We start from the raw sequence: 26,858 nt of genomic DNA, 5'->3' as shown, positions 1-26,858 counted from the left end.
CGAGCGGCTGTCGGCGGAGGAGCGGGCCATGATTGAGCGTGGAGCGTTCGGTCCTTTGGTGTAGGCCTGGAGGGATATCGCGAAGAGGAAGTTGCGGGCTAACCTTAGCCTGGTCCGCGCTTTCTTGGACCGATTCTGGGATACGACTTCCACGTTTCACATGCCTATTGGTGAGGTGGGAGTCACTTTGGAGGATTACGGCATGATTTCTGGTCTGCCGTGGACCGAGGAGGTGGAGTGGCCGGAGACTGCCATGAGGGCGGACTCGGCCGAGGCTAGGAGGTTGATCGGCTGGAACCTGTCGCCGAAGGCTGTCACAGTGCCGGGCTTGGTGCCCAGCTCCTACGTTCGAGACTACTTTGCGGGAAAGATCCCGGCGCTGGTGACCATTGACGGGAGGGAGACGGCTCCTCCTCCCTGTATAGCTGAGCAGAGGGCTCGTTTGTGGCTCTGGTGGTTTCTGTCTTCGATTTACCTCGGAGACAAGGGCGAGAGGCTGTCGACGAAGCTTCTTCCCTTCCTTTTTGACCTGAGTTCCCTAGGGCGTTGGGACTGGGTCACTGCTGGCTTTGCGGTCCTCATCTGCTTCATGAGGGCCATGGTTCGTCCGGAGTTGATGGAGAAGGGGACTTCTCCTGGCGCCGTCGGACCTGGACTACTGCTAGAGGTATGAACCTTCCTTTAGACCAAAGTCAATTCCTTTCTTTATCAAATCCTGAAAGATCATTATTGATTATCTTGCTTTTATAGGCGTGGGTGTACTCCTACTTCCCGAGCCTCGCGCCCAAGAGGACGGAGCCGCTGGAGAAGGCCTATCCCGTGGTGAGGGATTGGGTGATGTGCAGGACGAAGAGCAAGCGTTCTTCTCACGGTGTCTACCGGCGGGATGTGAACGCTCTTCAGCTAGACAGCGTAAGTATCTTGCTTGTATTCATTTGCTTCTATATTGCTTTTAAATTGATCATAAGAATGATTCCTTGTTTGTCTTGTCCCAGTGGGTGCCCAGGCCTTGGGCGGAGTACGCTGGAGCGCCTCCTTTTGTGGCTGAGGTCCTTCGACCTAGGAGCTCGAGCCGGCTGCTGTTGAGGACGTCGATGGGTCCGGTGTGGTACTTGGGCGAGCGCTTCGTTCGTCAGTGCTCTCGGGACGTGTTGACGGTTCCCATCGATCCTCCTAGGATGATGTTCAGGGAGCCTTCTGAGGCAGAGAGGGAGGCGGACTTGGCTGGCGCTAGTGGTGACGCCCTCCTTCTTCCTGGCGAGGACTACTCGGCGTTCCTCTACGGGAGGTTGGCGTATTGGCCGGTAGTGGTGAGTATCTTTTATTCTTCCTCTTGATTTGATTTTCTTTTGAGAACTATGATGAAAGATCACCAATTAATGAGAAATATTTGGTTTTGCAGGAGGTTGAGGCGGCGGGCATCGAGCCCCCAGAGTACCCCGAGACCCTCGAGTACACTGACGCGACCGGGAGGACGACGATCTCCGAGCTGCGTGACTTTGACGTAGCTGTGACGGATGCTGGCCTAGACGATTGGCAGCATCTGATCCGGAGGGTAAATCCTCTAACTTTGCATAAGATTTGTGCAAGAACACATTTGATTGAGTTTGTTCAATTGTTGAGAACTTCTTTTTTGAAAATGCAGGTTGCGCCGTCTCGGTTCGTGGCGTTGTGGAGGGTGGCCAACCGGCTGCGAGCTACTGCCGTCGAGCCACTTGTCGGTGGTCGAGGCCGTCAGGTACGAACCTTGTGCCTGTTTTATTTTTGAATTTTGATTTTCCAACTTTGCTTGAAACGATTGACATGAGCCATTTTGTTGTTTACAGGGGGACCGCGAGCTGGAGCGAGAGTTGACCCAGTCTCGGGAGGAGACAGCTCGCTTGCTGAGGGAGCTCGAGGTTCGGGACGCCGAGATTGCCGCTCTTGCGGCAAGAGTTGCAGAGCAGGAGGGCGACCAGCAGTAGTTTTGTGTAGCTTTTTTTTTGTTTGTTTGTTGGCTGTATTTTGCACAGTTGTACATTTGGATCTTCATTTGGAACATTCTGGACTTTGTTTGGGGCTCGAGCCCCCAGTTTGTTATACATTTCCCTTTTTTGGTTGTATATACGACGGCCTGAGTGCCTTTGTTGCTGAGTTGCGTTGCTTGTACCTGCAGGTTAGCTTTGAACAGGTTTGGTGGATGACGTTTACGCCGTCATGCCGCCGAAATTTACATAGAAAATCACGCAAAACATTCATTTGTATATACATATGGCCTTAATTAGCGCAAAACGAGTGACTCAAAAGAATGCAAAAATGCAAAAAATCTGCCGGAAAAAGACCGGACGGTAGGGAGGGTTACCCCCTAAAAAAAGAAAAAAATAGAAATCTATAAGTTAGAGGTGAGAATGAAATAAATGAAATTAAATCGAAATGAGATTTATTTCCTAAAATGAATTAATAAAGAATGAAAATTATTTCCTAAAATGAAAATGAAAATTATTAAACATGAAAATTATTTCCTAAAATGAAAAAGAAGAAGATGTGCAAGTGCGGGAAAATGGCGAAAATGTCGATGTCGCCTCGAAATGCGTGCCCGTGGAATTAGGAAACCTGAAATATGGTAATCTACACGTATTTACCAAAATAACAACCCGTAGGAATAGGAAATTATTCGTCATGGAATTAGGAAAAATCCAACACGGAAAATAACAGAAGTGAAGCTGAGGAAGAGGCGCAGCATGAGCTGTGTCCCTTTGAAGAGGCGCAGCAGGTGCTGCGCCTGTTCCCAAGTTGCTCTATTCTAGCAGATTTTTGGAAACAAAATTAGTATAAATAGAAACGTCGATGGAGCTTTTATTCACACAATTCTTCCGTCTCTTCTTCGTCTAATTACATAAAATTCTCAAAATAATCTTTTCATCATGAATACTTTGGAGATTCGCTTGAAGGAATGGACCAACGAATTTTCGAACATGGAAAAACATGATATGGGTGCTTATAATTTCGGGTCTTTGTTGAGTTTAAAACTCATCAAGGTTGTTAAACCGTTCTTGGATGCTTGTCTTGACTATTGGGACCCGAATTACCATGTTTTTGAGTTCCCTGGGGGCGATATTTGCCCATTTCCCGAAGAAATTGCTGCTATTGGTGGGTGGGATCCCGAACACTTGCCCGCTATTCCTTCTACTTCGCAAGGGTACAAGAGCAAATTTAGAGACTTGCTTGGGTTGACTAGACTTGAGGTGGACCGTCTAGTGACCTCGAAGTGAGTGCGAATGTTGGACTTCATAAATCGATTCATCAACAGGGCCGACCCCACCGTTTCTCATGTTGCTAGGCGGAGGGCATTTGGCTTTTGCTTGTTACATGTGTATGTTTTCCAAGGGCATGTTGATGAAGACTTGAGAGGTGATCCCCGTCTTCTGGGCCTTGTTGAGCAGATGGAGCTGCGCAGGAGCCCAGCTTGTTTATGCTTAGGAGAGATTCTTTTGCGCTTGGATAATAGGAAAGCCAACCGTGACCTACCGTATTTGGGAAGTCCCGTCATTCTGCAGGTAAAAGACATTTTTTTTCTCCTTTTTTCTTCTTTTTTTTTTTCGTTTTTTTTTTTTTCGTTCGTTTTTTTTTTGTTTTTTTTTCGTTCGTTTTTTATGTCTAATACCCGCTTTTGGAAGGTTTGGCTTATGGAACGGCTCCGATTGATCGAGCCCCCAGTTCATGTTCCTTCCTATCATGCTCGTTCAATTGCGATGAGGAATAGGCTTTACATGGTGGATTTCACCCGAGTCTGTAATTATTGGGAGAACAAACTGAAGAGCGATGATGGTCCCTTGATTAGGTGGATTATGCCGTGGTGGCACCTCAAATCTGTCACTGGAGTGTCTTCTTTGGATCCTACTCGGTCCGTGCGCATTCCTGGATTGGAGTTTATGGTGTGTATCTTCCCGGAAAGGCTGATGAGACAAGTTGGGCTGAAACAGACGATCCCGAAGCTTGATACCGTCCCGCAGACTGCTATGGCGCTTACTACAGAGAGCCGAAGGGAGTGGGCCATTAAATGGGCTCAAGGAAATGTGTGGTTCTTGAACTCTTCTACAAATGCCTTGTGGGTGTCGGATTCTTATCTGCGATGGAGAAAGTCTACTACTCCGGAAGAGCACGAGAGATTGAGGAAGCGCGAGCCCGTTGAGTACAAGGTGCGCGAGGTAGAGAAAGAAAAAGAGAAGCATCTGACAGAAGGAGAAGAAGAAGCCGGGCTTCGAGTTATTCATCCTTCGAAGAAACCGAAGATCTCTCCTGTCGTGGAAATGGTGATTGGCAAGAATGGAAAGTCTAGGCCTCGAGAAAGACCTTTGGTGATTAGGTCTGAAGTGGCGCAAGAGCGTCCGGTTCGAGGTCGTGACAAAAAATATGACAAGAATGACAAGGGCAAGGGAAAGATGGAGGAATAGCCCGAGTCCTTTTATTATTATTTGATTCTTATTATTATTTATTGTTGTAATAAAAAGGTGGGGTTTTTAGAATCGTAGCCTCTTCTATTTTTATTATGTAGCGTACTATTATTATTAGAATGAATGAAATAAAAAGGTTAAATGGTTATGAAACCATTGTGATTTTCTATTTATTATTCTTTGTCGAATTCCAAATGCAATGCAAATGTCCTTCTATTTACATTTTAAAATAAATGGGTTGTATCCTGTGAAGGATTGCCTACGTATTCACTTAAAAAATGAAATCAAACCCTTGCGCGTAGTTCGAGTAAATGTAAAAGAATAATTGTTCTAAGCAAGAGCTTGTAATGAACTTAGAAAATAAGCATGAGCTTTTGCTTACTCTGGAGGTGCAAATTTAGTTTATTTGATGATACGAGGATGATAAATTTGTCAAAATACAAGAGTACAGTGACATTAGCTTATTTCAGCTTGGCCAGGGGCCGTTTATTTAGTGCCACAAGAGTAACACGTGGGGTTACGCGAGGCGCGTTTTTGTTCCTATCCTAGGCATATTATCGTTTTAGTTGGTCAAGGTTTGTTGGGTTTGAAAACTCATTCCCATCTAGGTCTGTGATCCTAACCGCACCCCTTGGAAGTATGGATTTGACTAGAAATGGTCCGGCCCAGTTAGGTTTGAATTTTCCTCGTGGGTCAACAGGTAAAAGAGCTCTGACCGATTTGAGTACTAAGTCTCCTTCTTTGATGTTTCTTGGCCTAACCCTTTTGTTGAAAGCTCGTTTGATACGTGCTTGATATGTTTGGATATTATGCAAGGCGCGTAGCCTACGTTCATCCAGGAGGATGAGTTCTTCATATCTATCCCTCTTCCAATCGGCTTTCGGGATTTAACTTTCGAGTAAAATACGCAAGGATGGTATCTCTAGCTCGATTGGTTTTACAGCTTCCATGCCGTAGGTCAAATAGAAAGGAGTGGCCCCAGTGGGCGTCCTAACAGATGTACGATACCTCCACAAAGCAAAGGGTATCTTGCTTGGCCAATCTCTATAGTTGTCAATCATTTTCTTGAGAATCGTGACAACATTCTTATTGGCTGCCTCTACCGCGCCGTTAGTCTGTGGTCTATAGGGCGAAGAGTGGTGATGCCTAATCTTGTATTTGGCTAGCAATTGCTCACTCTCAGCTTGGAAATGTGATCCATTATCACTAATGATCTCATGTGGGAAACCGTATCGACAGATGATGTTGTTTTGTATGAACTTTGCCACATTTTTAGCCGTGAGACTGGTGTAGGAAGCCGCTTCTACCCATTTGGTGAAATAGTCAATTGCCACTAGGATGAAACAGTGGCCTCTGTCCGGCCTGGGGTTATCTTCCCGATTATGTCAATTCCCCATGCAGAAAATGGCCAGGGAGACGTCATTGTATAGAGCAATGAAGGAGGGACGTGTTGTACATTCCCGAAGATTTGGCAATTGTGGCAATGTCTTACATATTTGATGCAATCGGATTCCATTGTGGTCCAATAATATCCCAAATGTGTGATTTTCTTTGCTATCATGGGCCCACTCATGTGAGGACCGCATTCTCCGTCGTGGACTTCTTCCATCACCTTTCGTGCCTGTGAATGATCAAGGCAGCGTAGGATTACACCAAGAGGTGTCCTTTTGTATAACTCTCCTTGCATGAGAACATATTGGGAAGCTAGTAGGTTTATAGCACGTTGTCCCCTTTTATCCATATCGGGTGGATAGGTACCATTGAGTTTAAATTCAGGATTGCTTGGAACCAGGGTTCCTGCGCGATCTCCTCTTCATCGGTGATTTGATGGACATAAGCCGGCTCTGACCGTCGTTCGATGCACAAAGGCATTTCCACCATGTGATCTGGCATATTAATCAAAGATGCAAGTTTCGCAAGAGCGTCTGCAAATTGATTTTCTTCCCGTGGTAGGTGTAGGTATGTCACGTGATCAAAGAATTGGGCAACTTGGTCTATTCTGGCTTGATAAGGTGCGAGGCTTTCGCTTCGAATTTTCCAAGATCCCGTAATGCCGTTGATGATCAAGGATGAATCTCCATGTACTCGGAGGTTTTTAATGCCTAAGCTTACTGCCGCTTGTAGTCCAATTAGACAAGCTTCGTATTCTGCAGCATTGTTTGTCACCTCGAAGTCGAGTTTGACAGCAATTGGTGTATGCCCGCCTTCAGGAGGAATGAGCAACACTCCTATTCCAAATCCTCTTAAGTTTGATGCTCCATCAAAGTAAAGGTCCCAGGAATCTACATCAGTTTGGAGTATATCCTCGTCTGGAAATGACCAAGTGTCTATCGTTTGTGCGTCATTGATGGGATTCTCTGCGAAGAATTCGGCGACGGCGCGACCTTTTATAACTTTCAGTGGCACGTATTTGAGGTCGAATTCTGAGAGCATCAGAGTCCATCTTTCTAGGCGTCCGTTGAGGACGGGTTTCTCGAAGAGGTATTTGACTGGATCCATTGTGGAGTATATTTTGACGGAGTAGCTAAGCATGTAATGGCGTAGCTTCTTCGTTGCCCACAAAAGAGCGAGGCATGTCTTTTCGAGTTGGGAGTATTTGCACTCGTATTCCAAGAACTTCTTACTAAGGTAGTAGATAGCTCTTTCTTCATTTCCTACAGTTTGAGCCAGCATGGCACCCATAGTCGTTTCGGTTACTGTAAGATATAAACCAAGAGGTTGATCTCGTTGTGGCGGCATGAGCATTGGTGGTTTAGCCAATATCTCTTTAATTCGGTCAAATGCCTTTTGACAATCATCATCCCACATGGTGTGGTCCGTTTTCTTGAGTTTCTTAAAGATAGGCTCACAAATCATTGTAAGTTTCGGTATGAATCGACTTATATACTGCACTTTTCCCAGGAATCCTCTGACTTCTTTTTCTGTTTGAGGTTGTGGCATTTCGATCAGAGCCTTGATCTTGGAAGGGTCTATTTCTATACCTCGTTGGCTAACGACTTATCCTAGGAGTTTGCCAGATGTTACTCCGAATGTGCATTTCTGAGGATTGAGTCTCATGTTGTACTTTCGTAGTCTTGTGAAAAAATTGCGAAGGTTCTCAATATGCCCTTCTCTTTCCTTGGATTTGACAATCATGTCGTCTACGTATACCTCAACTTTTTTGTGCATCATGTCATGTAAGAGTGTAGTTGCGGTGCGTTGATATGTAGCTCCGGCGTTGATCAATTCAAACGGCATGACCGTATAGCAATAGGTTCCCCATTGAGTGACGAAGGCAGTCTTATGCATGTCCTCTATGGCCATCTTGATTTGGTTATAACCCGCATATCCATCCATGAAGGATAGTAACACGTGGTCTGCAGTATTGTCCACCAATATGTCGATGTGAGGTAGAGGGAAGTCATCCTTAGGGCTTGCTTTGTTTAAGTCCCTAAAATCAACACAAACACGGATTCTCCCATCCTTTTTGGGTACGGGTACTATGTTGGCTACCCAATCAGAATACTCGGAAACTTTGATGAACCCGGCTTTGAATTGCTTGTCAACTTCTTCCTTAATCTTTAGAGCCCATTCTGTCCTCATTCGTCGAAGCTTCTTTTCTGGGTTTGAAACCTGGCTTAATCGGAATCCTATGTTCGGCGATATCCCTGTCGATCCCTGGCATGTCTTTGTAGGACCAAGCGAAAACGTCTTTGAATTCATTTAGGAGATCTATGAAATTGGCCCTTTCGGTAGAGCTCAAGGTAGTCCCTATCCTAAGTTCTTGGGGTTCTAGTTCGGTTCCTACATTGATGGGTTCAGTGTCCTCTATTACTGGTCCCCCTTCCCCTTCTTGCAGTATTTCTTTGGCTACGTAGGGAGGTATTTCGATCGAGTCTGGGTCTTGGTCATCCTCAGTATCATCGTAAACAGAATTGCACTCAAGATAACACAAAGAGTAAGCGCGTAACCCGATTTATTCATATTAAAATTTGAGTAAAGTTGAAACAAAGAAGCCAACCGATCCATGGTCAGTGGCGGCAAAGGGACGATGGTTGGGACATTTCCCGAACCATCGTGACTACTCGAGGCTAAGCTAGGAGAAACAAAGGGAGTGGGGATGACGACAGGAGGAGACTCTCTAATGACTTCTCTAGACTCCGACTCTGACTCCGACTCCGACTCGAACTCATCGTCTTCTGGTTCTCCTTTGAACATCTCTCCTTCTCTAGTGGTGAGCTTGAAGAGTCTTCCTTGATTGTTGGTCCACTTGATTGATTTTCTCCATCCTTTCTGCTGACTTGCGTTAGTTTCTGTGATTAACGCGGTGGGGTTGAAGCGATCGTCTTGAAGTATCATGGTAATGATCTCATCCTGCGCGGCCCTAACAAATCGATCTTCTCCGAATAATAGGCTAAAAGCTTGTTCGTCTAAGCAGGGTGCTTGACGGGTTTTGACGGTAGGAACCGTTTCCGGAGGGATGAAGTAGCAATCGTGAAAGATCTCGATTCCGGCTAGCTTTCTCTCGAGATAATGCCAAGGCTCGGGAAATCCGTGAAAGAGTTCTAGGCTTCCTTCTTGAACAAAGTACCCATTTAAAGTAGGGAGATAGGGTCGCATTTGGACTCCTACGTGCTTGCGGTTTTGGACTTGAGCAAGCATTTCGAGAACCTCTTCTTTAGTGAGTTTGTACCCTAGTCCAAGTGGTATCCTCTTTGAATTGCCTTCCTTATATGGTGCGAAGGTATTTCTTCGGGTAGGGTTTAAAGGCATTCCAGGGAAGTATCCCTGGGTTTTGAGTATGTGGTTGACCACCAAGTTGGAGTAGGGATCATAGTATAAGGGTGCCAACTCGCTTTCTATGACACTTATGCTTTGGAAGCCCCCAAGTTCATATACGGGATCTGCAAGGACTTGATTGTTCGACTATTTTTCGATTATTGCCTTGATGGGTGATGAAGTGATCGTCACTACTTTGCCATTTAGTGGGATTTTGATCTTTTGATGAAGAGTGGATGTTACTGCTTTGGAAGCGTGAATCCAAGGCCTTCCCAGAAGTATGTTGAAGGAAGCTTCGATGTCCACTATTTGGAAGTTAACCTTTCGCTCAATTGGCCTTGTGGCTATGGTTAGGTTAACAAGTCCTACCACCTTTCGTCGTGTACCATCATATGCACGCACACCTTGATTGGTAGGGGTCCAATCCGACTCCTTCATGCCTAGCTTGTATGCCGTTTTGAGGGGTATGACGTTGACCGTGGAGCCATCATCTACCAAGGTCATTGGCGCGTTCTTCTTTAGACAAATTACAGTGATGTAAAGAGCTAAATTGTGACTTGCGCCAAAAGGTGGCAAATCTTCGTCTGAGAAAGTAATAGGATTACTTAGCTTTGGTGGTTCTTGGAAGAACAAGTTGACTACATCTTCAGGCGTCGAGTTGTGTGCTACATTTATTTTGGCCAAAGCTTGCAGTAAAGCTTGGCGATGTGGGAATGAGCTTGCTATTAATTGCCAGACTGAAAGATCAGCCTTCGTCTTCTGTAGTTGCTTGAGCAAATGGTCAGTAGAGTCCTCTTCGTTATCATTTGGTGTGACCATGTTGGTTGGACCGTTTTGAGCAATGCTTTGATATGGACGACCCGAATGAGTTAAGTGGTCCACATCTTGGTCTTCACCATTTTGGACTATTTCTTTGACTAGGGAGTTCTCAATGAGGTATTCGTCCTCGTCATCGTCGGCCCAAACCCCATTGATTGTATCTAGTTTCCTCATTCTCATGATTCCATCTTCTAGTCGTATGATTTGGTCGACTAGTTTATCTACCACGGTGACTACCTCTTGCATAGTAGCATCTTGAGAGAAGATTAGTGGCATATGCTCCTTGGGTGTTGCGTTGGGATCGCGTAGAGCTATCACCACATTTTCCAATTCCCACACTTGCCTATCTACGCTCCTTGCCCATGTGATGAAGTCGGAAATGGTAGGGGAAATAGTAGAGTAGAACCCTTCATTCTCGATGGCATGGATATCATTTTTGACTGGAGAAATGAGGTGTGAGCAATCTAAGGTAGATTCGTCACTTGTAATCACTATAACTCCAAGAGGATTCTGAGTGTTGTTGGGTTTACCTCCCGGCGGTATTGGCAATCGACCATCTTCGATCATGCCTTGAAGCACATTTTTCAACTTGTAGCATTTTTCTGTGTCGTGCCCCTTGCCCCTATGGTATTCACAGTACGAGTTCTCGTCCCAGAATTTGGATTTCCTTTCGGGTTCGGGAGTAGGCCCAATGGGTTGGAGTTTACCTTGCTTCATTAGCCTTTTTAGAGCGTTGGAGTAAGTGTCCCCAAGATTTGTGAATTTCCTTGGTGGGGTAGTTTTCTTGGATGGCTCGAGAAGGTTAACTTCATCGGTCTTGCTAGTAGAGCCGTATGAACGACTTGTTGAGCCTTGATATCCTCGACCTACCATTTTGGACAAGAGTCCTTTACGGATGTCATCTTCGATCCTTGTCCCTAGTACGGTTAAATCCTTGAAAGTTTTGATATTTTGGTATCTCAAATGATTGGCATAGATGGGTTTGAGATTGTCCACAAACTTCTCCACTAGGGTAGCCTCATCCGGGCGTTCAACTAGTTGGGTACTAGTCTCCCTCCACCTACTTAGGAAGTCGGTGAATCCTTCTTTGTCATTTTGGGTAAGAACCTATTGAGTGCGCATGTTAACTTGGATCTCGGCATTATCCGCATATTGTTTAGAAAACTCGATTGCAGCATCTTCCCAAGTATCGACCTTCTTATGATCTAAGGAGTAGAACCAGTGCTTCGGGATGATGTCAAGAGATGAAGGAAAGATCCTTAAGAACATCTCGGGTTTGATGCCTTTGATAGACATATAATCCTTGAAGGCACGGATGTGGTTCAAAGGGTTCTCGTGCCCCTTGAATTTAGGGATATCCGTCATATTGAAGTTGGTTGGCAATTTGGAATTGACGGCCTCATACTTGCGATTGTTCTCCCTATAAATGTCATCCCCCTTAAGGTACATCAATTGCTCCTCTAAGTATTGGAGTCTTTTCTCAGCTACAGTCATCCCCATGAGAGGATTTTCATCCTTGGATTCGTTCTCGGAGTCACCTATTATTTCACTTTCCTGAGAGGGCAATCTCCCCTCTACGGCATAGATCCGACCCTCGATGGTCTCAAGGCGGTCATAGACTTGGTCTTGGGTAACATGCATTTGGGCTAGCGCGGCTAGTATTCGATCATTACCATCTTGAAGTTGATGGAGGTTTGTTTCACTGGATCCAGGCATCTTGAAAATTGGATAAGAGATCGAGGACGAATCAAAACGCGATCGACCATTCGAACACACTTGCTAAAAGAAGAAATGTTTTGACTCGTGAAGTGGGTGTGTGCCACTTGTGTTGAGTGAGCTTTGAAGAAAGACAAGGTTTTTGAAAATGTGCGTCCTAGTCAACTGTAGTGTAGTTGTAGGAGTGGACTCAAAGTGAGGTTTTGAAATGGGCTTGTGACCCGAATTTTGACACGACAAATGGACAGAGTTTTGACTCGGTTTTGCGTTAATTGAAGGCCTATTTCGAAATTTTGATTAAGAAAAAAAAGGGTTTTTAATTTTTGAAAAATCGTCATGGTTTTGTTTAGAAATGGTGATCACGTAAGGTACAAACATTGATACAAGCATTATAACGGGATGCTGAGTGCATTTAAAAGGGTTTTGGTTTAAAGGGTGGGTTGCCATACCGAACCATCAAACCCGAAGTCTGTGGAGAGGCTCGTGCCAAACAAGAGTAAGGCCGATTCCTAGTCCATTTCCTCAAGTAGTGAAGGCCCTTGATACAAACAAGAGTAAGCATCATGGTATGGATGACGTCAATCGCTATCCATCCTTAGGCCCAAATAAGAATTAGGACTGTTTAGACGGGACGATTGGTCGAATAGGTTGGGTTGGGCCTAGGAAGGCCGAATAAAACGGTCTAGGAAGACCGAGTTATGAAAACCGATAATTGTCTTGTACAAACTATTCCCTAACCTTGTTCAAGTTTCACCCTTGCTACACGTAAGTGTATTTCCCCAGCGGAGTCGCCAAACTGTGGACAGCAGGGGTGCCCACGGGGGCGCTTGGGAGGAAAGAGGAACAAGCGTTTGCATTTCATATGGAGTCGCCACCAATTTTTATGGAAAATTGGAACCGTTCGAATACCTCGTGTCATGTCAAGACACAAAGTAGAGACATGAACACTAAGCAATCGTTACCCTTAGCATTCTATGTCTAGAATGACTCTCGTAGATGCCAATGAACACGGGTGCTCACGGAGATCTAGAGTAAGGGGTGAGGGTACGTATTAGGAAGCTCTTTTGATCGAACACCTAATCCCGCCCGCCTCGATAGCGGCCTCTACTAATGATTAGGGAAGTTATTCGTACTTGATATATCGTCGATTATATGCATGCAATGCAACATCCAAGTTTTAATCCTAACATGTGAGAATTGGACTAAGTCGGTTGACAATTAATTAGCATACAATTGGGTCAAAGTAGGGATTTAATGTTCAATTACATGTGAAAACATACAAACAAATCATGCAAACGCGATAAATAATTCAACGAAAAATACAATAATGAAAATTACAATAATTACAATGGATTAGGCGATTTATGTCGAAAATACCTTTAAAACGGATAATTTGAGAAAACGAACAAAAGAACGAATTAACGAACAAAACAGAAGGTGGTAATACGGATAATAGTAGATTATACGTAAGCTAATTAAACTAGGTCAAGGCAAAAACAGAGTTCAGGGACATAATTCAACCCGGAACAGGCGCAGCAGAGCTGCGTCCTTTGGAATAGGCGCAGCAGTTGCTGCGTCTGTTCCTGACCTGAATTCTGGCTGTGAAGCCGGAATTGCAAACGGTTAATATTCGTTGGTTAATTAAACATTGATTGAATTATTTACTCGGATGAAAGTGATTAATAGGTTATTTACATGTGATTAATGGGTCATGAAACAATAAACACGAATAAGACGGAATTAAACGAATGAACAAATGATTGATTAGCGACATGAGTGAATGAAATAAACAAAACATGATGAATTAACGACAAATATGCAATGAATATGACAACATATGACAAAAGACAGATGAAAATATATCAAAGGATCGAATTCCAGAAACTCAACATGAACGAATTGAATCTCTACAACCCGGATTGAGTTTAATGACGAAAACCCGCAAATAAGAGATTACTTGGGATCTAAGCCGAATTTAATGATGAATTAAACATGTTAACGGATGATAAATAGTATACATGTGAAATATTATACTATTATGACGAAAAATTAAAGAACACGAACGAAAACAAATAAACACGAACGAATTACAGAGGACGAAGGAAGAAGAAAGGAAGCAGGAACTGCGGCAGCCTCACGAAGAGGCGCAGCAGGTGCTGCGCTCCTTCGAAGAGGTGCAGCAGTTGCTGCGTCCTTTCTCGACGGTTATCTTCTAGAAATCCGTAAAAGAGGTTTTTTGAACATGGTTTTAGAAATCGGTTTTAGTTTTATTTTCGACATAAATCTTACAATATGATTACAAAAATAAAGAACAATAAATAAATAAGGATTATACACCCTCAGACTTACATGTTGACGAAACGAGAAGGACTAAGATATCGATTAGTGATGCTCGACGCGAATGCAAAGAAAGTGCCCTCGTAAGAGGAAAACGATTAATTAATTAAGTTGATTGATGTGGAGTTGGTCAAATTGGTCGGTCATGCAAACGAGGCTGGTACTCAGAAAGATCCGAGCTTACGTGGTCGAATGTTCAAGCACGTAGACGCCAAAAAGTAAGAACAAAGGTCTAGAATGCAAAGAGAGAAGAGAAGGGCGGACACTCGCGTGAGAAATATGAGGAGCGAAGGCTCCTATTTATACTAATCACGTGAAGGAATTAGGGTTTCGGAGACTCTTGGAAGTGAATCTCGGAAAGATATGAAAAAGATACGAAAACTACGCAGAATAGGACCTGGGAAGAGGCGCAGCAACCACTGCGTCTCTTGGAAGAGGCACAGCACCTACTGCGTCTGTTCCCAAGTGGTTTCCTCCTGCGGAAAAAAGATTTCCGTGTTTAAGTTATGGTAGGACGGAATAATTTGGTTTTCCTTAATATCTTATGTGAATATTTCGGGAAATTGTTTACCAAAAGATAAAGATTGTGAAATATGGAATAGAAATATCCGGAACATTCCAGAACATTCTGACTCGGGATTTAACGGTTATCAGAAAATGAAGACGGTTTTAGGCCCGGACTCCAAATGTACTCTAATTACTGTCAAAACGACCGTATCGTCACGTAGATGACAACTAAGAGGTAGACATTAATATTTGAGCAATCAATTGACGATAATTTTACGAACTGTCACAAATCGTTCCGCGTACCAAACATGCGGCCCAATCATCACCGGGTGGTTTGCGAGAGGTGCAGAAATGAGGTATCTACAATTTTACAACCGTTGCTAAAACTTATTTAACAACAGTTGTTGTTGAACAACCATTGTCAATACTTTCAATACTATAAACCACACAAACACAGATCTGCTACAGCCACAAAACACATACATAACCTAACACAAACACAAACACAGACAAACACAAACACAGCAAACACACTTTCTCATCGTCTCCTTCTCTCTTTCTCTCTTTCTCATCGTCACTTTATCGTCTCGCCGTCACTGTTGGTTTCATCGTCTCTTACTTTCTCTAATTATCAAGTAAATCTCACCGTCACTGTTGGTTTCATCGTCTTTCATCGTCATTGTTTTCTTTTTTTAATTATTTCATTTAATTTGCATGTATATATGATGGGTTTTTATCGATCATTATTATGTTATTATTCGCTTAATTAGCTCGTAAAACAAATTAAATAAAATAAAACAAAGAAGAAGCAAGATGATAGAGAGGAATGCATGATAAACTTAATTAATAATTCATTAATATATATATATATATATATATATATATATATATATATATATATATATATATATATATATATATATATATATACATAAATTAAAAAAAGAATTACATTTCTAAAAATGCAATTCTTATATTTTCATAGAGAGTCTTATTCTCTTCTATGATATCCCTCCTTTCCTCCTTAGCTATTTGGAGGTTTCGTTCGCATTGTTATATCGTCATATAGCCGCAACAACTCGCCGCTTTCTGTCAAGCCATTTCTTTTGGCGTCCTTGAGTGCGGCTTGAACATCCACAAGATAGCTCCTAAAACTGTCCTCGATGTGGAGCAACCGGCGGATGAAGCTATTGTTGTTCTCGGTCATAGTAAGAGTTTTAAGGATGTAATCGTTCATTTTGTTGATGAACTTTGGAGTTGTTAGTTTGAAAGATTAATTAGGGGTTGGAGATTGTTTTAGCAGTTAGGGTTTGAAGATAGTGAGATAATGGAATGGTGGTTGAGATAATGTATGTATTTATACTAAGTAATGTGTCCTTTGAGTTGTTTTTTAATTAATATAATATATGCATGTTTAGGAAGTTGTGCCATAATCATCATATCTCCCTACTTCAAATCTAATGTAAACTCTTCTCATTCCATATATTGTCCATTCATATGCACAGTACAGAAGGGATGGCAGTAATAATGCATGCATCGGAATTATAACGGGCCCCGTAATTATGCATGCATCTAGTAATATTTAATTTAATTTTTTTTTATTTTGTAAAAACAAACAACAACGGTTATGTAGAAACAACCCGTTGTCTTTAGTTATAACGACGGTTCTTTGTAAATTAACCGTTGTTATAACTTTCCCACCAAAGTTGAGTCACACTTTCCACAACGAGTTTTTATACTTAAAACCGTTGTTAATAATTTTAACAACGGGTTGCTTAAGAAAACCAACCGTTGTTAAAACCTTTTACAACGGACGCTTTAACAACGTCCGCTTTTTTATATAACAACGGTTTTTAACCGTTGTTATAGCCTGTATCTGTAGTAGTGTGGTAGCATCCTTATACCTGAGTGGTCCTGGTAAGGCACTTGGAGTATGGGGGTGTTACAGCAGGAGTAGTAGGTATACCTCCCATTGATTGACATTCCAGAGGGAAGGCCGTAATTGCAAAGAATTGGGCAGCTTCTGTGGGCTGTTTCAGCAAGGTGGAGTGCATTTGCTTGCCAGACAGCCATTGTAGAGAGCCTGACAACTCCTTAGCACATGTTTCTTTCCATTAACAGTGAATTCCATTCTGAGTTGTTTGGAATCCCACAAAACTGGACCCGGAGACTCTAGCCATTGAATTCCAAGGACCATTTCACACCCTCCAAGTGGAACCAACTTCACATCAGTGGTAAATTCATGCCCTTGCAAGTGCCACTTGAAGCCCTTACACATGGACTTGGTGACAATTGTATCCCCATTTGCCACTGTCACCATGAAAGGACAAGAAGATTTGATATGACAGCCAAATTTTTGAGCAGTGGAGGTGTCCAAAAAATTATGGGTGCTTCCAGAATCTATCAAGATATGGATATGATTACCCCTTACTTTCCCTTTGACCCTCATGGTCTAGTAACTAGAAGTACCAGTTATGGCATTGAGAGAGATTAAAGGAGGGAGCTCCTCCTGTACTACATAATGCTCACTAGTTTGGTCCTCATTCTCTTCTCCAAGTTCACCCAATTCATAGTCCTCACTATCCACCAAGGTGAACACTTGAATACTATGGAGCTGGGCTTTACACTTATGATTTGGTGCCCAAGCCTCATTGCAAGTAAAACATAAGTTCTTGGTCCTCCTCTCCTGGATTTCTTTTGGATTAAGTTCTGCAGATGTTTTTCTGTTGGGCACTCCTTCTAAAAGGCTGAGAGTGGGGAGGATTTATGAGATTTTTAGAAGAAACTGAGGGTGTTTGAAAAGACTGAAAGGAAGATTTAGGTGGAATGATAGGAGTATAGAGTTTTTAAAGGGTTTATCAAGAATTGGTCCGTTTTTTTCGTGAATAGAATGTAAAGTTCCCTCCTGCAACCTAGCCAAGGAGTAGGTTTCTGCCAAAGATTGGGGCTTAAACATCCTTACAGTATTCTGAATATCAGCATCTAAACCCTTCAAGAAGCAGCTAATTGTCTGCTTTTCAGTCAAATCAGTCATATTTAAGATAGAGTCAAATTGGTCCTGATAAGATTCTACAGACCCTTTTTGTCTCAAGTTCATAATTTCTGCAGTAGGATCATTATAGGGTGATATCCCAAATCTAAGCAACATAGCAGCCTTATAATCTGACCATGTCGGCCAATCCCTTATAGGTCTTGTTTTCATTAAGGACTGATGCCATAACAAAGCTTTACCATCAAGATGAATTGACACTAATTTAACCTTCACATTTTCAGAAGTTGCATCTACTTCAAAGAACTGCCCTACTTTATACAACCATCCCTGAATAACATCCCCCCAAAATTTAGGAAATTCAATCTTAGAAAAACGCCCAAAATTAGAATTAGGGTTAGGATTTACTTGAATACCTCCATTCGGAAATCCTCTGCCATTGTTGTTAATCTGAGATTTTGCAGCCAATTGATTCAATTGCCTCAACATTTCCTCCATGCGAGCATTTGATTGCTCTAATCCTTGCCCTTTTACCTTTAATGCAGTTTGCCAATCAACCCTATCTTGTTGTTGTTTCTGGGTAATTACCCCTAAAGTTGCCTGAATACTGATCATATCTTCTTGAACTTGCTTCAATTTGCCCTCCAATGATTGAAAGGAATCTTCCAGTTGATGCTCAGAGTTACGTGTAACCTTGTTGTTCATCATTGATGATTTGTTGAAGCTTTACCCAAGAAGGAAAGTCTGATACCACTTGCAAGATCATATCTTCTTGAACTTGCTTCAATTTGCCCTCCAATGATTGAAAGGAATCTTCCAGTTGATGCTCAGAGTTACGTGTAACCTTGTTGTTCATCATTGATGATTTGTTGAAGCTTTACCCAAGAAGGAAAGTCTGATACCACTTGCAATGAACTCTAAAAATGGATATGAATTCCAGGAATAATCGAGGAAAACTGAGACAATAATAGGATTCTTATGAAGAGAAAAAAATCGAATGTTCCGTCTTATTAATTTTGGTAATTGAAAGATTACAGAGGAATGTTTAGAGAGAAAAATAAGTGAGATTACAGCAAAATGAATGAATGATTCTAACAACTTATAACAACCTATTTAAAGACCATTCTAACAACTCTTCCCTCCAAAATCTCTAACAGAATTCTATTACAATTATGTTTCCAACTGGCAGTCTCCAGCTACTAACTACTTCTAACTTCCTTCTCATTAGACCATCCCCAAGCAAAAGGTCGACTTAATCGGGTCAATCGGAATTTTTTCTCTTAATCACACCTTATTAATCTTGACCCACTTTCACCCTCCCAAGCAGAAAGTCACGACCTAGGTCACCAACGCAATCATTTTTGCACTTTCCAACATTTCCAATCATTTACCATATTCACTACCCCACCAAAGCCTCTCTCTTACTTCCACTTTATTTAGTTTTTAATTTTTTTTTTTTGGTTTTAAATGTTGTAACTAATAAAATTGTGACACATGGATCGAGGGTCAATTGGTGGGTCAATTTACTCTACCTTAGGTTACAAATTGACCTTCTTTACCTTGGGTCATCCTAATCCTCCTCTTAATTTGTAATTAACTTGACCCAAGCAAGGTCATGATCTACCAATTGACCTTGCTTGGGGATGGTCTTACATTAACTCCCTTTAAAACAAATGAACAGTTCAAAGTTCTTCGAATAATTGTTTCGCAGTCACTATCCTTGTATGATACTCCCTCTGTTCCGGTCATTTATTCTCATTTTCCATTTTGGGATGTCTCAGTCATTTATTGTCCTTTCTATTTTAAGAATGAATTTGATGAGTAGTTTGATCATTCACACTCAATTTATTCCACTTGTCATTTAGTAATTAGCCCCCTTCTTTTTCCTTGGTCTTTGTGCCAAAACCAAAGAACAACAAATGACCGGGTCGGAGGGAGTATGTTAATACCGCTACAGCCTATTACAGAGAATACACTAACCACCCAACAATCTGGTAAGATCACCAGGAACTAAGATTAAGTCGTGCATCAAGTTGATCCTGCTACTAGCGCTTGCCATTCTGATCAACTCTGTCTCTAGGCAAAGACAGCAATCACAACCATTTCTTAGAGGTTTAGAAATATAAGAGAAACTGTATTGTTAGTCGATAGTTCGATACAGGTCACCTTTGTGGCATACTGGCATTACAACCAAGATCATCAGAAAGAGTGGATTTATCCTCCAGATAACAAAGGGAGCAAGTGAGTAACCGTCACAATGACAACAAACCAATGAGTACAGGTACTACAGCCTTCTTGCAGAACTAAAGAGTTCTAGTCAAACAATGTCAAGCACAAGATTTATAAAAGCAAAAAATGGTATTAAGAAATTGTCGAGAACTCGAGATTCTACTTCTCATCATCAGATTCTTCCTTCCGCTCATAACGACGCTTGAACTTGGCTATCGCGCCTAAGCTTTGAGCCGTCTGTCTTTTCGCTCTCAAGTGGTAAACTTTGGGTTCTCTGTGAATCTTGCTCATCAGCACATGCATCAATCTACCTGTCTGAGTTACATAAGATATCCATTGCAACTGAGGGTGTATTCCTTTCTTCATTTTTTAATTTCTGTACAATGAACAATGATTATTCAAAGGATTTTGAACTGACATGAAAACGTTCGTATTGGCAGTCAAAAAATTAAAGGGAACTAAACGAGAACGTGGAAACTATCCTTTGAACTGGTTACAATTTCACCATCTCATCAGTTATAACCTAAAGCAATGTTGCCCAATTCCTAAAACTAGAGGCAGTCATTAATCCACTAGATGCAGTTTGTTATCAATTTAATAATTAGCGGAGGGGCCAGAATCCTCAAAAACAGGAACACCAAACTAACTGAAACATAAATAAGTGAAAGTACAATAACGAATACGGAGTAGCTCAAGTCAGGCAGTGGCATACAGATAGTAAGAATTCTCACAAGGCTTTCCATATTACTTCAAAGAGAAACTTCTTTGGCTACATAAATGAGAATTTATAGGAGGGGTAGTAGAGACAGGCAGGGTGACATAAATTAAAAAGAGCACGGTTCATGAGGCAACGAAAGATCACGGGAACAAGGCACAAAAGTGCAAGGCATGTTTTTTACAAGTTTTGCCATTTTTTACAATCATTAACAAATGGCAAAACTTACATATTGTAATACAATATGGCAATCGATCATAAGCCATGTTTTTTTACAAGGTTGATTGCTAATGATGTTGTTGAGTTGCGGGCCAAAAATGGTCTTTGAATATTTCATAAATCGATTCCCTTAATTGAATATTTCTTTGAATATTTCATATTTCATAAATCGATTCCCGTTATTCAAAAAAAATTATAATCCAATATGAAATATTCAAAGAACCATGTAAAAAACAACTCAACAATATTTCTTTTTCTTTTTTTTTTTTGGGGGGGGGGGTGGGGATGGCAATGGGTGGGATATGGATGGGGTGGAGCCATATCCATATCCATATCCATTTAGTTTATAGTCATCCATATCCCACCCTCATCCATTTAATATTTTTTCATCCACCCATATCCATATCCACCGGGTGAAGCGGGTACCCGTTAGATATTTTCACAGCTTATAAAATTTAAAGATAATATATCGTAAAAAAATTGTGGCGATAAAATTAAAAGGCATACCTAATTCAAGTAACAATATGTGTTAGCAAATAACAACTCATTATATATCCAACAACAAAGTGTCTTTGCAAAGAAAGTGACCATACAAATACGCCACGCCAACTACAAAGAAACCACCAACGCATTATATTATTGATTAAACTAACAAAAGTAAGTTACTTTGATTAGTGAAAATAACAATATCCATATAAACATAAGTTTTAGTTTTCCTAAATAACGGTATGATATTAAAATTAAGTAAAATTTCTGATAAAAAAATATACTTTTGAAGGGAAATCATTAATGACCTAAATAATTATTAACTTAATAAAAAATTAATTATAAATATTAATTCCGGATATCCACAGGGTGGTTAAGCGGGTGAGAGACGATAATCCATAACCCACCCTAAATTCACCCATATCCATATCCTACCCTAAATTTGAAAAAAAATTGCCATCCATATCCCACCCATTTAATTTCAGGTGGATAGATATCCACAGGGTAAGGGTGAGACTGCCATCCCTGGGGGGGGGGGGGGGTTCATTACCTTTTGTTCCGGATTATGATGGAATAAAGCAAAATGGCTCACTAAAGTGACTGCGCTTCTTCATATTGCTACTGTTTTTTCAACTTGAGTACAGTAAACCCCTAGCTAATCACATATTGGTTCAACGTTCAAGCATATTCAGTCAGTCATAGCGCTTCTTTAAAATATACTTCCTCCATTCAACTCCACTCTACCATCTTTCCTTTTTCATCCATTCAATTCCACTCTACCTATTTCCTAAAAAGGAATGCCAAATGACCATTTTGTCCTCATACCCTATTACTTATTTACAATATTTGCCACTCATACCCCACTACTTCTACATCAAACTCCACCATTTTCCACTCATATTCCACTTAATTACATTATACCCCATTATTTATTTACAATATTTTCCACCCAACCCCACCCTTCTTAATATTTGTGCAAAATACAAATAGGTAGAGTGGAGTTGAATGGAGGAAGTATCTAAAAGACATTCTATTCAGAACATATCCGGTACTGAATGTACCATGTTCATATCGAATTACGCAACCTTGGGAGCATGTATAATTGTGAAACATCGAGAGCTCCTCTTTTGCTCTTATTTACACAGCACCAAATTTACACCTACAATAACAAACTGTGCATCTCTTCTACATGCCCTCCATCTCAAATTTTGGTCTCACTTTTTTTATACATCACATAACATATAACTGAAAAAAAAACTTCCATCCTCACATTACTTGTAATGCCCACCTCTCTAAACGGAGAGTTAGCTCTCATTTGCTCTTCCCAAAAGCACATAAAGAGCTAATCCACTTTTTCGTCAGAGAGAACATTAAAAAAGAAAAAAAAGGAGCAAAGAAGAACACTTTGTTAGGAGAGGAGAAAACACTCAAATTCTTTTCTGCAATATGGAGAGCCGCCCTGAAGAGCCCCGTAGAGAGCTCGTATTATACACAATTTGAGGTTATTAAAATATCTAAAACAAATAGACCGTCTCATCCGCTAACATTCCTTCCCAAGTCCCAACTCAAACCAGTCAAATGCACACTTCCAAGAAAATCACACCTCTACTTTATAATCCATTCTACGAACACTTAACCCAAAACCCATTTATCCATCTTAACACACATCTATGCAAACTCTATTCTTCCTTCAGAGATTGAGAAGCTAGAGTTTTGAGATGGATTTGTATTAATCTTTCTACGAATGAGAAAAGCAGAACGAAATGCAGCAACCAATCACATTCTTCCGAAATCATAAGGTTTACATTATCTTTCACACATTTTCTACTTCCGATCCGCAAAATAACAACTGTTCTCCTAACTATCTCTCAATTTATACCACCAATTTGCAAACTAATTCGGTCATAACTACAATCATCAAAACCTACAGAAGTACAGATATTCCCAAAATTAACATCTAACAAAACGAATTACTCCCTCCGTCTTAATCATTCATTTACCTTTGATTGAAATATCCCTTGCAATAATTTTAAAAAAGTAAACAAACGATTAGGACGGACGGAGTAATATTACAAGATCATTGTTATCTTAAAATAACAACAACAAAAATCCGACGACATGAAATTGATACAACAGCAAATTAAATTAATCATGAAATGTACAAACAAAAATTGGAAATCGGCGATTCTCAAAATGAACAGATAACGAAAATAAACAACATACGATAAAAACAAAACTGAAAATTAAATTGATTAAGAACGGATGATAGTAATAGAAGACCTACATTAACTTTTCCCCAAATCAATTTTAGTAAGAGAATAAAGCATGAAACCCTAGAATTTAGAATTGCACCTGGAAGCAGCAGCTTATGTAAGTTTGTGATCGAGTGATGAGGACTGAGGAGGTATGACTTATGAGGGTAAAAAAGAAAATACGATTTTTATACCACGTGTGACTCGTTTTTAGGAATTTTTCGCTTTTTTATGTTATATACATATCCGTCTATTTTTTATATTTTACGTTGTATCCTTAAACACTTGAATAGTCTTAAATCCATGCAAATTGTACGGGTACGTTGTTTTAGTCATTTTTATTATAAGAAAAAAATGTAAAAAAAATAAATGAAATTAGTTTTTCACAAATTCTTATTTCAGACCGCCATATCCGTCTAAAATGATCAGACGGATACCATTTCTTCTCACAAAAAACCCATTTAGGGTGTGAGTGGGAAAGCACATGGGGTGTCCCACCATCCATGTGCTTCTCACTTGTGAGAGGTCTTATTGCGATCTGAAATATGGCAGTCTGAAGCAAGACGGACTGTTAGTTTTTATATCAAGTCATAACAAAGAGATATTTTGCCAATATAGATGTATTCGACATTACATTAACATGAGACTTTTTCCGGGTAGATTAAGGTCTCGTTTGGTTACTCTTCTAATTCATGGGAGTTTTAGAATCCCATGAATTGTGTTTTTTAATGCTTGTTTGGTTACCCTAATTATTGTAAAATGGTGGAATTTAAAACTCCCTCGGAATTTACAATTCCTATATAATGGGGGAGTTTAATTACCCACCTCCCCTCATGGTCATTGGGAACTCCCACATCCATTCCCCACCAAATTTACTCATTTGCCCTTAAAAAAATAGAAATTTAGATTAAATAAGGGTATATTTATATTTATTTATCAAAATCATGTGAACTAGTATTAGTGCCCGGCTTCGCCCGGGCTATCTCTACTTACCATTAATTTTTTTTTATTAAATAAAATTATTTAAAGTTGCATAACCCATAAATTTATCATTAATATATTTTTCTATGACATATCCTAAAATTACGATGAAATAAATTTTGAGACAAATTCACTACTCTCGCTATTAATATTTTACTCTTATTAATAAAACAATAGTAATAACATTTCACTACTTGCCCGTAATCATTGTTACTTTCCCTACTCCCGCCGTAATTATCGTTACTGTAACTACTGCCGCATTAATATTGATAATTTCACTACTCCCGCCGTAATTATTGTTACTTTCACTATTGCCGCATTAATATTGATTATTTCACTACTCCCGTTGTTGTTTTTACCACTTTCACTAATCTCACTGATAATATTGTTACTTTTACTATTCAAATGAGTGATTACTATCATATAATTATATCCAATGTTACTACAATTCTTTTCTTTACTTACGAAATTACTTTTACTACTTAGGCATGCAATTTTAAGTGGATTATATATTTATATAAATGTATTACATATATGTATTAAATCAAATCAAAAGAATTATGCAACATAGTATAATTTATTTTAAGGAAATTGACCATCTTAATTAATTATTTTATTTTAAGGAAATTTCCATGTTTAGGAAAATTACCAAGCTTATATATAATTTAATTTTAACCCAAATTATATAATATTTGCATTGAGATCCCTCAATTGGGACCATCACACGGTGCTATTGATTTAAAACTATATAGTATAATTAATTTATATAACTTTCTTTAATTACAATGAAGTGCCTTGGTTTCTGGATTTAATATATAGTATTGATTGAAATAATGTAACCAAACAACCCATGGAAGTTTAATTCATGGGAAAAAAAATTCCCACATGGCAACCAAACATACTTTTTGTGATTCATATGAATTGTAATGTAGTAATTAAATTCATGTGAATTGCAAACTAACACATGAATTTAATTCCTCCATTAACCAAACGAGGCCTAATTGTTACTCCGTGTTTACTTGCTTTATTTTTGTTACTCTATAGTAGCATACTCTTTTGTGAAAAATTCTTGCGTCCTTTGAGAAAACCATCATTTTAAAGGCTTAGGTGTAAGGAGTATGGTACTCTCGGAGGACACAAGAATTTTTCCACGTTTGTTTACCTTCATGCTGATCATTTGTTTATCTTTGATTTAGGACACACACAAAGAAAAAGGGAGGGATTCATTTTGAAGGAAGATAATGCTTGCCTTTCTATTAGTAATCAAGCAAGGTTAAATACAAAGATACGGATACAGTTACTTTTTTTTTGGTAAAATGGTAAGCATTGTATTAAATTAGAAACCATTTAGATGTTTACAATCAAAGCGCACTAGCTAACAAAGCCATACATTTTCAACAGACACTTAAAAACCCTATACAAGAGAATTTAAGATAGCATCAGGCTACTAGTAGAACATTGCTTGACCAAGACTTCTGGGCGTGGGAGATAAGCCTGCAGCCTGCAAGTGTTGCGTGCCCACCAAAGATAGTACATGAGAGCTAGGAGACTTGCAGCCACCTGATGCTTAGTGATGATTGAAGTAAAGGAAAAATGAAGCCACCACTGACAGACCTGGGTGCAGGGAAGATTGCATCCCAGATTAGTAGCAACCAGGTCCAAGCACCGCCTACTGTAAATGCAATTGAAGAAGAGATGATCATGGGATTCCTGTGCATTCTCACACAACACACAGAAAATATCAGAAGTGATCCCCATTCTGTGCAGTCTATCACGTGTCAGTAGCCTTTCATTTGCAATTAACCAACCAATGAAATTGTGACGAGGAACAGCCTCTTTAACCCAAGTGAAAGAGAACCAGGGAGTAATTGCAGGATGGGGTTTCAACCATTCATATCCACTTGAATGGAATAAGAGTTCTGATCATGTAACCACCAATCCCCTATGTATCCAGGAGCAAGAAGGTCTTTGATCCTACAGAGTTTTCTCCAAGCCCAGCTGCCATTCAGATGAGGAGTATACTGGTGCCAAGCACCTGCTTTGATATAGACAGAATGTACCCACCTGACCCATAGGTGGTCCTTTTTCTGAGCTACCCACCAGATATACTTGCCCAAGGCAGCTTTGTTCCATTGTATGAGGTCCTTAATCCCTAAACCACCATGCTTCTTCTCATTACAAACCTGGTCCCATGAAACTAGGGCATTCCCATTAGCATTATCTAGACCAGTCCATAAGAAATTTCTGCAGATGCTAGTGATTTGCTTAAGAATGACAGTAGGAAGAATAAAGATTCTAGCCCAATAAGAATGAAGATTTGAAAGCACAGATTGAATGAGCACCAACCTCCCAGCATAGCTGAGTTTCCTGCACCCCAGAGTCCTTATTCTCTTGGAAACTTTGTCAACTAAAGTGGA

At 40.4% G+C, this 26,858-nt stretch overlaps 1 protein-coding gene across 4 annotated transcripts; it reads right to left on the bottom strand.

Annotated features, from left to right (window-relative positions):
* Positions 1–19,755: 19,755 nt before the first annotated feature.
* LOC141612074 (uncharacterized) lies at positions 19,756–23,667 on the bottom strand. Of its 4 annotated transcripts, none has more exons than XM_074430782.1 (3): positions 23,561–23,638; positions 21,230–21,331; positions 19,756–20,164 (listed from the first exon to the last, which is right to left on the bottom strand). In XM_074430782.1, the coding sequence occupies exon 3, from the start codon at positions 20,152–20,154 to the stop codon at positions 19,948–19,950; it is 207 nt and encodes a 68-aa protein (XP_074286883.1). In that variant the 5' UTR covers positions 20,155–20,164; positions 21,230–21,331; positions 23,561–23,638; the 3' UTR covers positions 19,756–19,947. The 4 variants fall into 4 exon arrangements, with proteins under 4 accessions (XP_074286883.1, XP_074286882.1, XP_074286881.1 ...); XM_074430781.1 differs by having other exon boundaries at positions 23,493–23,627; XM_074430780.1 differs by lacking the exon at positions 21,230–21,331 and having other exon boundaries at positions 23,561–23,667.
* Between the last annotated feature and the right edge of the window lie 3,191 nt (positions 23,668–26,858).

Source organism: Silene latifolia, chromosome 11 (assembly GCF_048544455.1).
Source record: "Silene latifolia isolate original U9 population chromosome 11, ASM4854445v1, whole genome shotgun sequence".
In the NCBI taxonomy this organism is placed as follows: domain Eukaryota; kingdom Viridiplantae; phylum Streptophyta; class Magnoliopsida; order Caryophyllales; family Caryophyllaceae; genus Silene; species Silene latifolia.
The sequence above is the reverse complement of the archived record's forward strand: the minus strand, read 5'-3'. Positions and strand labels throughout refer to the sequence as shown.

Coding starts and splice junctions, on each gene's coding strand:
- LOC141612074 (XM_074430780.1), bottom strand. CDS start 20,154: ATGAAGAAAGGAATACACCCTCAGTTGCAATGGATATCTTATGTAACT.